This window comes from Euwallacea similis, chromosome 11, assembly GCF_039881205.1.
Source record: "Euwallacea similis isolate ESF13 chromosome 11, ESF131.1, whole genome shotgun sequence".
Lineage (NCBI taxonomy): Eukaryota > Metazoa > Arthropoda > Insecta > Coleoptera > Curculionidae > Euwallacea > Euwallacea similis.
Window position 1 is genome coordinate 4,957,184 of NC_089619.1, and position 10,647 is coordinate 4,967,830.

At 34.9% G+C, this 10,647-nt stretch overlaps 3 protein-coding genes across 7 annotated transcripts; all 3 read right to left on the reverse strand.

The window, feature by feature from the left end:
* Positions 1–175: 175 nt before the first annotated feature.
* Positions 176–2,716, reverse strand: LOC136412182 (uncharacterized). Its single transcript, XM_066395154.1, has 8 exons — positions 2,499–2,716; positions 1,866–2,062; positions 1,466–1,603; positions 1,311–1,387; positions 1,129–1,254; positions 888–1,076; positions 492–834; positions 176–412 (listed from the first exon to the last, which is right to left on the reverse strand). Exons 2-8 carry the CDS (start codon positions 2,049–2,051, stop codon positions 377–379), a joined length of 1,095 nt encoding a protein of 364 aa, XP_066251251.1. The 5' UTR covers positions 2,052–2,062; positions 2,499–2,716; the 3' UTR covers positions 176–376.
* Positions 2,717–3,890: 1,174 nt separating this feature from the next.
* On the reverse strand, positions 3,891–8,484 carry MsrA (methionine sulphoxide reductase A). Of its 4 annotated transcripts, none has more exons than XM_066395022.1 (6): positions 8,326–8,484; positions 5,812–5,992; positions 5,379–5,450; positions 4,686–4,806; positions 4,492–4,628; positions 3,891–4,441 (listed from the first exon to the last, which is right to left on the reverse strand). In XM_066395022.1, the coding sequence occupies exons 2-6, from the start codon at positions 5,967–5,969 to the stop codon at positions 4,207–4,209; spliced, it is 723 nt and encodes a 240-aa protein (XP_066251119.1). In that variant the 5' UTR covers positions 5,970–5,992; positions 8,326–8,484; the 3' UTR covers positions 3,891–4,206. The 4 variants fall into 4 exon arrangements, with proteins under 4 accessions (XP_066251119.1, XP_066251117.1, XP_066251120.1 ...); XM_066395020.1 differs by lacking the exon at positions 8,326–8,484 and adding an exon at positions 7,701–8,171; XM_066395023.1 differs by lacking the exon at positions 8,326–8,484 and adding an exon at positions 6,124–6,329.
* Positions 8,485–9,168: 684 nt separating this feature from the next.
* Rpp30 (ribonuclease P protein subunit Rpp30) lies at positions 9,169–10,330 on the reverse strand. Of its 2 annotated transcripts, XM_066394872.1 has the most exons (5): positions 10,152–10,330; positions 9,866–10,103; positions 9,743–9,808; positions 9,431–9,688; positions 9,169–9,374 (listed from the first exon to the last, which is right to left on the reverse strand). In XM_066394872.1, the coding sequence occupies exons 1-5, from the start codon at positions 10,252–10,254 to the stop codon at positions 9,215–9,217; spliced, it is 825 nt and encodes a 274-aa protein (XP_066250969.1). In that variant the 5' UTR covers positions 10,255–10,330; the 3' UTR covers positions 9,169–9,214. The 2 variants fall into 2 exon arrangements, with proteins under 2 accessions (XP_066250969.1, XP_066250968.1); XM_066394871.1 differs by having other exon boundaries at positions 9,743–10,103; positions 10,152–10,321.
* Positions 10,331–10,647: the final 317 nt, after the last annotated feature.

A 10,647-nucleotide genomic window follows, 5' to 3' on the forward strand; every position in this document is an offset into this window, starting at 1 on the left:
TACATCTATTGAAAACCAAAGTCAAAGTTTTAGAACATATTATAACTGATTAGGTTTTTTACAGATTGATTCGAACTTGTGTTTCTGATAAAGTACTATATAAACATAGTCTGTAATGTAATTTGTATTCTCAATTAAAGTAATTTGTTTCAATATATTTTATTAAACATAAAAATCGAACTTGCAAAACTTTTGAAAGTAAAAAAAGGCTTAAGCTATGCTCAACTTAAGTTGAGAATAGCTTTAACCTGTGCAATAGGGTCATAAAGTCAAAACTTAACCAGTAACTTTTCAGAAGCTTTAACTGAAATAACAACTAAACACAGTTACATATATATGCATTTTTGATCAATAACAGGAAGATCAACGCCACCTATTATTCTTCATCATCAGAAGAAAGCAGCGATATTACCTAAAATAATAAACATACTACAATATGCTGTTAATTTTGCCTCAGCACTACAGGTTTATTTGTTGCTCTTCAAACTTACTTCTTCAGGATGTGGCCGAATTTTAATGTTAAATTTCTCTTCCACGTCTGTAATCGAGTAATACTCATCGCTGTCTTCACCCCCCTCATCCGTAGAGATTTCCATAGCATTATTATTATTACATGCTTCATTGGTTTTGATTTCGTTAAAGTCAGTCTTTTGATCATCATTTTTATTGTTATTGTTATATAGATCATTTTCTTTTATTATTACTTCATCGCCTTTCTCCTCCTCCCCTTCTTCAGCGCGAAAGTAATGCATCATTACCCCCTCTCCAGATTCCTCAAATTCGTCATCACTGGAGTCACCTTTCGAGTGTTTTCTTTCCTTGTTATTTGCACTCCTCCAAAATGCATTTTACAGAAATTTTATGTGACCATACACTGGATTACTCACTCGCCAGTGGAACTAGAATCCTCAGTGGAATTTCTGGATCGTGTCGGCGGTTTTCCGTAAAGAAACCTAGATACTTTGCGATCCAATTTCGACCCGAATATTTGGTTTTTGCACACCTTAGAGGCATTCACTCTCATGTTTTGCCACACAGTTCTGAGTTCCTTTTCATTGCCAAAACATCTGTTTGCTCTAATATCAAAAAAACATAATAAAGAAAATCAAACCAAAATACCAAACTGACCTGCAGTGATTCACAACACTGGCCCAATTGATTCGAACTTGACTGTTGGCGAATTTAGCCTCACCATGATCTTTCACAGCTTTAAATAAAATTTTCTTTTCCTCTAGGGACCATCGTATGCGACTTCTTAAAATAAAAAAGAAATTATTGTAATTTGATAAAAGGTAATTAAAATCACTCACTTCTTGACAGTTAATGGTAAGACTGGTTGGGTAAGCTGTGTGGTTTTGGATGCATTATTGCAGTCACAACTTTTTGACTAAAAAGAATTGATTGGAATAGATGTTGTATATTAACTTGAGAAATCAAGATCTGATCAGAAAAATTTGGCACTCACTGATAAGCCAGAACAATCATTCAAAGATGCTGATGAACCAAAACAGGTGACACACACATGTGAGGGTAATTTGGCTGAAGGAACTGAATTCAACCTTAATTTTTTCCTATTGGTCTTATCTTTGAAAATATCTTCTCCCTAAAATTCATCAGACCATAACTAACAGATAATTATAATGTAACTAATTAGTTTGAATTATAAGGAATGATTATGACCTATTATTGTGTTGGGTACTTACCTCTAAGCTCATCAGAATGTTCCAAAAAGAAGAAAAAAATTAGATAATTTCAATTAACCAAATGCTACTTTATTTTACAAATACCATAGCCTTAATACTCTAACTTTCATAGTTAAATACATTCTAGTGAGGAAAAATCAAAGAGATTGTAACACCACTTACCTTGAAATGGTCTTCACAAACTTTCAAATCTTCCCTGTCATGAGTGCGTACTGCACTCAGCCATTTTGCCCGTGCCTGTGGCTCAGCTGGAAAATCAAAATATTCCTTTGAACAGCCTCCACCCTCAGTGGATGTGTTGCCACAACCAGGCACGCAGCATATTTTGTTGAACCAGTAATATTTCATTGCTCAAATTACTGAAACAAGATTTTACTGTATGAACCAAATAAAAATTAAAAAATAGTAAATATCTATTGGATTAATAAATATTATGTTATGTTATGTTATATTATATAGAAAATTGGAAAAAGATAGCTTGATATTAAAGTTAACAGGACCTCAATAATTTGGCCCTTCACAGTATTTTGCAAACAAAATTTCCTTAAAAAGCCTTTGAATGCATTATAGGTTAAGATCTGGGTTGCAACCTACAATGCTTTTATCAAATGTTTCTGAATTCAATTTATCGTATCTTGAAGGCTCTAAGATATTTTACCTTAGACCTTTGGGGCACTCAGAAATTCATATAAGCCCTTTTTTATAACTGATTTACCACAGATGCAGTTATTAAGTATATGTATATCACTGAATATTTGTTTAAGTGCATAATAAACCAAAATATTTATTACTTACTTCCAAACAGTAAACTGAAGAATCAAAGACTGGAATTCTCCAAAATTTGTCACTACACTATCAAAAAGCACCAAAAGCAAAAACTGTAAAGTTTGAAAATTCGTGAACTAAGTGAACGCAAATCACTTATTTTGATTTTATGTATTGTTGTTTATCACTCATTAGTTAATTACGCTAAGAATATTTATACTCTTGCTAATTAACGTTCTTTTAATTGTTGTTAAAAGATTTGAATGAAATAAGCAATAACAAATTAACTTCAGGGTGAAGATTCTAGTTACAGTTGACAGATGGCGATATTGCAGCACTAGTGCCAAACGTCAGAGTCATGACAGTTGGCAAAGTCAGTACCAAAAGAGTATAAAATTTAAGTTCTTTAGAGCGAATTGAACTATTGCGACTATATTTTCTAAAAGTAAATTCATTTCCCACAGGACAGAAACATGTAAAAAACATACAAGGAAATAAAAATGAAGAGAAAACCGATTCCTTGCCTCTCCATAAGGCAAGAAGTTGTATATATGCTCGAGAACAAAGCAAGGGCCTTTGCCTGAAATTTTGATTGATGAAGATTGTCTGAAAAGACAGTTTCAGGAGAACGAAACGAAAGGGGACGCCGCAGAAAATTGTCCAACACAACGCTGGAGGAAATCAAAAGCGTTAAGGTCTCAAATGCAATCTTGAGGCTGCAGCATTTCCCGGCAAATTGGAAAAAAGCTGATATCATCCTGTATCCCAAGTGAGGGAAAAATGACTTTTCCCCACAGAATTACAGACCAATCAACCTCCATCCAAACATGAAAAAGATCTTGGAGAAAGTCATCCTGAAATGACTCAAAGAATACGAGAAAGGCCTCAACACCGTTCCTCAAGAACAATTTGGATTTAGGAAACAATATTCAACAACTCTTCAGGCGTTGAGAATATAATTCAGACACCGTCAACTGAAACCCAACCGCAGGAGCAATTCTGCCGGACGTGGTCAAGACATTTGATAGGATGTGGTACAATGGACTACTGGTGAAAATAAATGACGTGAGAATTCCAACGTCGCTAGTCAAACTCGCCGGATTCTTCATCAACGACCGAACCTTTAGGACTAAACTGGACAAACACCGCTCAGCCTATAGAAAAATGGAAGCAGGAGCAGTATTAAAAGTAAAAAAGGGACAATTTTCCCGAAAAGGCTGGTCCAGGTCCACAGCGAAGGCCGCATAAAAAGTGATAGCGCCGCTTGACTATGTTACCTGAGGCCAGAAACTCTTGCCAAGGATATATACATATTGGTATGTAAAGGTAAATTCATTCAAAAACATCTTCAAGTAGCTTCCTTGCTGAATTGCATATCAGACGTTACAAAGGAGCTTCCCTATTAATGTTATTAAAAAAAGCTTTTATAAGTTATAATCTTGGTTTATTCTCCCTCATCCATTTTATTCTAAATTGGTTCATATACTTAGCTCCTCCATACAGATATTATAGTCACAAAAAAATATAAAATTACAATCTATAATTGGTATATTCATTTGAATAAAGTAGTTTGAAGGGAACCTGTATGGAGCACCTACGCTCAACGCCATATACCTACCTCGTGAACCCCTTTAATTCACGAGTTTTTATAGGCGCGGAACGGTACGTTTAGAACGAGGGTTTACATAATCTTAACCAATTATAGCGAATATGACTTATCAACCAACCGATGACACGATTAACAGTACAAATTTCCGCCCTCGTTTTCGGAGTATTGGATTCTCACAAAGCTTGCAATCTTTTCGGGAATGCCAAGCATCTTCAGGTCTCTCTCCAGATCTTCGCGGCTACCCACTCCTGCAACATACCCATTCAGTTTAGCCGCAGCAGTTGAAGTTTGTAGCTGTTCTGGAGTAAGATTCAATTCCTCCACTATCCACCCGTGCTTTTGCAACCGGTATTTCTGGTGGTAGCTGGAAGAATTTTATAAAATTTATTTGCTAAATTAACCCTCAAGACCTACTCCTCCGCTGGATAAAATGGCCCTGCAGGGGCGATTTCAGTAATCAACTTTTCATTTCTCTTTCCGGCTTCGACTATTATGTCCAGTTCAGCAATGTGCCTTTGTTCCTCTTCGTGGTAGAGTATCAGAGACATATACTGCAAGCAGATTTTTCCCTAAGATATCATATCAGTTTAATATGGGGGTAGATTTACTTGTCTCTTAATGACAGTGGTAACTCCGTACTCATGGTTGTCCCAGAAGAGTTTCAGCAGCTCGCGGTAGGAAATAATTTCTGGGTCATAGTCTATTTCGATTACTTCAGTGTGATCGCCCCTTGAATGGGAAATGAATAATAAAGAGTTATGTGTAGAAGATACCATAATGCCTCTATTCACCATTGATAAGCACTCCTAGGTCTGATTTACTTTTATTACCTACTACATAAAGAGGTCGTTTTCAAAGGATTCAAAATTAGATTTATAATGGTTTAATGCCCATCTTCTCAATGCTAATCGTACGACTTAATACAGCAATATATTTATAGTTAAAATCTCTGAAATTCATGTTAAATGGGTCACGTTGCGACATCACATAAATCGTCTCGCTCGGATCCTTTTCATAGTTTTATACAAATCTCTTAATCCCAAAGGAATTAGTCTTAGAAATGACTTTCCCGCCTAATAATAATAATAATTTTAAACTACCTAATAATTGAGTTATAAAAGTTTTACGAGTGCCTAAATTATTGTTGTTTAGTGGCACTTTTATGTGGCCTGTTGTAATTAACTAAATTATGGTCTGAGCTTTAAAGTGTATATTAATTATCTCTGAAACTTTCCTTTGCCGTGCCATAAGGAAAGACGAGTAGGGCAATAAGAATAGAGAAAGAGAAAATTGGAAACTACCTCGGGTTCGCGTCACTGGTACCAGGTAAGGGGTCAGTGGATGTAGCACCGGATTCGGAGGTACCCGATTCGCTAAAAAATCATACTTAGGTATAGGAACATATTTCTCCTTCAAAATGTTTTCATAAAATAATTTAAAATCCCCCACTAATTATTATTATTAGCGCTGAAACAGCGTTCACCTTTTAAATTAAATATTAATGTTAATAATCGGTGACCAAGGGTGGCCTTTGCCTCAAGCGCCACTAATGGAAAAATTAATGACTCGATCCAGTGCTAAGAGGCTCAGAAAGTATACAAAACAACTGTTTCATTCAAAGTAACTTGTGTAAACTACCCAAACGATCAGCTATAGAAAAGGTTCCACAAGAGGCTGAATTTTTGTTTTTAATGTGCTTCTCTGTGTCTTAAACTGAATTACAATTTTACTTACATGTCTTTGTAAACTGGATTTGGTGTGGTGCCTCCGGCGTATCCCACTCTGGTGCGCAAAACGCCTCTTTGAGCCCCAAAAAGGGCGTCGTTGGCCCAAAAACATCCCATGCCAAAAGTGGCTTTTTTGAACGGGACTTCTTGTTCTAAGCTGGGCATTTTGATTTCTTTCTGCGCGGTTGCTGGGGAAAAAAAATCGAGATTACGACCTTAACAGGCCAGTACTTATGAGATATAAGTGCTTAAAAGATTAAAATCGCTCATATAGCTCAATTTTGTTGCTCTGCAATGAGCGATTAAAATGAAAAGTTACCTTGAAATCGAATTTTTACACTGTCACGACCCACTGACCTTAAACGATATAGTGTCAAGACTGAAGCTAGACGGAGAGTTACCTCCTAGTAAAACCCGCTATCTTTATATAGTAAACGATATTGTACATTAAGAGAGAGAAAAGTTTGATTAGATCTACTTATTCATTAATTACAGGACTGCGTACACTGCTAAAAAAAACCTTAAGTAACTCTATCACAGAGGAAGTTAAGACGTTGACTTCGCCTTTGAAAGCGCCTTTAGTAGATCTAGATTACACAAACCACGTCTATAGATTGCATTGAGATGCCTGTTACGTTTCAAGACACTGCAAATGATGGGCATTGTATGTTATCTATTCTTGAGAAAATGCTCATCATGCGGGTTATGAATTATTCTATTGCATCACTAAGTTCAAAAAAACTCTCTTATACAACAAAAACAATAATACTTGACCACAACAAATGTCTTTCCGAGAAATAGTAAGCCACCCACTTATGTTCATAATGGGCAGACAAAATGGATCGCATAATAACTCATAATTACAGAAATTGGGAGTATTATATATTACATATGCGAATGGTAAAAATATGTATTATTTACACTTACATATCTTCAATCGCTTTTATTGCTAATTAAACAAGATTGATCGTCATCAGAATTAATGTTTTTTTTTTAATCTAAAGTTCCAGAATCATTAATTAATAGGCGCCGATAATGACTCGGCAAATTTATGCTACAAGTGTTAATATAATAAGGCTTTATCTCACAATGTCATAATAAAGCGATTAAAATGAGAAATGATTGTAAGCTCTTAAAAATACTTTCTAGAAGAAAAAATTTGCATGTCGAAGCAGCGAACTCGCAAAATATTTTTTTACTCTGACCCTTAAATTATTAGGAAAGCAATTTATTATTAAAGTAATTAATTAATGACAAATCAAATAAGTATCAAAGTAATTAATTAGCATGAAAGTTACTCATTGTTAAAGAAATTAATTATCGTTAACGTAATGATTTTAAAGTATTAATCAAGAACATTTAACACATTGTGTCAAACAAAGCAATCTGACAGTTTTTGATACGCCCTAATGGCTACGTCATGAATACGATTCGACACTGACGCCCCTGGATTCGTCATTGATGACAATAAACATCAAATGGAACGTCACCGTTGATGTTATGCTTCAAGACGCGTTGGCCTTTTCTACTTCAGATTTACTATTCGCTTAGTTTAGGCCTACTTAAGTCTAGTAGTGGAATAGTTGCGAAATACTTATGACCCTCACGTCTCCTCTTCTCACGTTCTTCAGCGCTGCACGCTTAGAAACCCAAACTCGACGTTCGGGTCATAATAATGTACTTCGCAATCTTGGTATTCATTCATTGACACCGCTCCAGCAAAGATAATGTATATCAATTGATAAGAACCTTATCAGACCGACCTATGCCATGCATCAATCGTCATACTCACAATAGCAACCACAAACTGAATTTTATTTATTTGTGCTTCGGCTATTATTATAAATTAGACTATTAATATGATTAAATTACGAGAAAATTATATATAGAGTTTACCGTTTGAAAGGGGGGCCCATTGGATAACCCATTCGAAAGGTATATCTTGCAGGGTATATAAATTCCAATGCTTTAGACCTGTTAAGATCAGCACACTTGCGATCAGCACTAACCCACTGAAACACCAAAAATACCTTAAAAAAGCCATTATTTTTGAAGGCAGTAAGTCGATGCACTATAATATCAAAGTCTTTGACCGATCATTATGGTTTTATGGCTCACTATAATTTAGCACAATAAGTAAGAATGTCGCGTTTTGGGCCACTATCACCAATTTATTTCGTTTAAACAAATCCATCATCATCATCACAAATTATCTTATTGGCAGTAACAGACACCTATCGTAGATTTACACGTACATTTAACCAGTTATTTCCTATATACATGTCTGGTTTGGATCACGTCGATTTTCACCATCTGCTGAAATGTTGGTTTGGGTGTTTTGTACCTACTTTCGATCTTATACCGGACGCGGACCCACCACTGACCTTGAACCGTTAGGTCCAATGGTAATTTGTCTGTTTTATTATGTAATTTACTTTAAGTATTATTTTTGGCTTACTGAATTGGACTTTTTTAATTGTGTTGTATTCTTAAAATGCAATAAATTAGATGGGATTCTTACCTTCAAAAAAGATTAATAATGTTTGCTGTATATAACCCACTGACACGGTAAAGAGGCTCCAGGACTGCTTGTAACGAACTATCTTAAAAGTTGGACTTGAAAATCATTACTCTCTCTCTGACAGGTTGAACTTGATCCACATTTAACACGCTCTAGATAATTTTTGTTGGAACGAAGTTATACCTTACTTAAGAGTTTTACATAACGATACTCGACTACACCATTTAATAATTAGACCATAAGTTATTACCAACCATGCAAAAATATCAAAGTTGTGATCCAATTGGTTTGATAGCGATAGTACTTCATATAAGCCCTTTAGGGTACTATAGAAAAAAAAACAATGAATTTCATGTCGCTTTTCTAAGAGTGTAACATGGAAGCCTTAAGGATCTGCAAGATTCTGAACGGGAACCTGAAGGCTATCGGCAAAGGCGTCTAAATTAAGTTCAAAGTCGAAATAAATAGACGCATAGATTAGAAGTTTGTGTATTTACAAAAATATCAAAATCTGTGGGCGTAGTACATATTTGTAAATTGCAAAATGTATCGAAAACTACAGCAATTTCAACCAATTCTCATTTAATTTTCGCAATTAAATTTCGAATTTTAACTATTACAAGGGCAAATGACTTTATTAAAATGAAAGTGAACTCCTACTGTTAGGTCTGCCCAATATCTAAATTAAATAATACTTCTATTTATTAATGGTAGCAACCATGTAGTTCTTCCACCCGATCACGTCTTGCACATTTCAGCCAAAATTGAACTGAAGTTGTGACAAAAGCGATGCTCGCCGTTGCCATTTATATACACTAACAAATTAGTTTTCTGGTAAAATGATTAAAAATCAAAAATTTTATTTCAAACAACGACATATAAAACAAAATCATTGCTTCGGCTTCTTCTGCACAGGTTCACCTGTATCCATATCTTCCTCCTCGTCTGACTCCACTATAATTGTATCATTAATATCCATCGTTATAATATTCTCTACTATCATCAGAGCTTTTCCGTGTCGCCGACCCAGGGCGTTCAAAGTTACTTTCCTAGAAGAAATAAATTTAATTTTACCATCCTTCCAAGTTCCACTACTTAACCACACCTTGGACAATGTAATACTGAGTTTTTCGATTGCAATTCACTTAATCCAAATAAAAAACCCAAGCTAATAATATCATAAGGCCCTCGGATGAAATTGGGGCTTATAGCCCCACTTGAAAAAATTATGTTACGAGATTTCCCATATGTATGATACAGATGTGATAGATTTATTAAATTTCTTCTTTTAGAGGAGTTTTGTATGGCAGGAGCGTAGGTCAACTCAAAGTGGAATCCTTTTTCAATTAATTGGGAGTACATTCTAAAATAATAAAGTTTTTATAAAATACCTTTAAAACAATCTGACATGGCTTACTTTCTGTTTAACTTTAAATTCAGTTTATTTTGCGGATCATAGCTCAAAATATCCGCCTCTAAATTACTACAAATGAAAGCTAGAGCTTGCATTGTAGTTGGAATAACAGCAACTAAATCATACTTTTTAAAATTGCTACATTTTAAAAACCTTTGCAAACTATCCTGCCTTGAAAATATTAATGTGATTCTATTTAAAAAAGTAACATTTTTGGCTAGGTTTCTCAATTCATCAAGACTAAAAGGGGTTGGCACAGCCTCAACAACCTCACGAGGTTCCCCTTTCTTCTTTTTTTTCTTTGATTCAGTGGCTGAGTGTGCATCTACGTCCACATCTTGGTTTACGGCTATGGTTCTAAAACCTTAAACCGAGTCTTAGGAAATTATTTTCCTAAAATTAAGGGGGTTACCTAAATTTACAAGAGTTTCAATTGTAAGGTCTCGATAAGGGCTGCCAAAGCAAGATTCTGGCACGTTCAGGTCGTAGAATCCTGTTTGTGAGCATTTTAACATTTTGATAAAAAGATTTGTTTTAGGGGATTATTACTAAATAATGAAACAAATAATTAAAATCGTGTGTTTTTAATGTAAATTAGATCATTTTTAAACACAAGGCTGAAAGTAAACAAAACAAAACATACAGAACCTCACATCTTCCTACTTGTCATTTTGTTAAACTTGTTAGAATAGGGGGTTTTGTCACACAACTTACTCTCACAGCTCTGAGTCTGCAGTAGAGAATGTAAAATTCATTTTGTTGATAGTGAATAAACATTTGAAATATTTTTCTCTTTTTGTCGCAATTGTTTGGAAAGTGTCTGAAAATATTCATAAGAATTCTATCTTGGCACCTAACATGTGAGGAACTAAGAAAGAGTACCTATTGTACCTTCCCGAACAATTACA

What these genes read in the sequence shown, in the direction of transcription:
- LOC136412182 (XM_066395154.1), bottom strand. Translation starts at nt 2,051, where the DNA reads ATGAAATATTACTGGTTCAACAAAATATGCTGCGTGCCTGGTTGTGGC. An exon ending in TTACCATTAACTGTCAAGAA is followed by an intron (nt 1,255 to 1,310) that starts GTGAGTGATTTT and finishes TTTTATTTTAAG; the next exon opens with AAGTCGCATACGATGGTCCC. An exon ending in GATTCTAGTTCCACTGGCGA is followed by an intron (nt 835 to 887) that starts GTGAGTAATCCA and finishes TGCATTTTGGAG; the next exon opens with GAGTGCAAATAACAAGGAAA.
- MsrA (XM_066395020.1), bottom strand. Translation starts at nt 7,848, where the DNA reads ATGGCTTTTTTAAGGTATTTTTGGTGTTTCAGTGGGTTAGTGCTGATC. An exon ending in ATGGGCCCCCCTTTCAAACG is followed by an intron (nt 5,993 to 7,700) that starts GTAAACTCTATA and finishes TTTTTTCCCCAG; the next exon opens with CAACCGCGCAGAAAGAAATC. An exon ending in AATCCAGTTTACAAAGACAT is followed by an intron (nt 5,451 to 5,811) that starts GTAAGTAAAATT and finishes ATGATTTTTTAG; the next exon opens with CGAATCGGGTACCTCCGAAT.
- Rpp30 (XM_066394871.1), bottom strand. Translation starts at nt 10,254, where the DNA reads ATGTTAAAATGCTCACAAACAGGATTCTACGACCTGAACGTGCCAGAA. An exon ending in AATTTAAAGTTAAACAGAAA is followed by an intron (nt 9,689 to 9,742) that starts GTAAGCCATGTC and finishes TTATTATTTTAG; the next exon opens with AATGTACTCCCAATTAATTG. An exon ending in TCAGTATTACATTGTCCAAG is followed by an intron (nt 9,375 to 9,430) that starts GTGTGGTTAAGT and finishes TATTTCTTCTAG; the next exon opens with GAAAGTAACTTTGAACGCCC.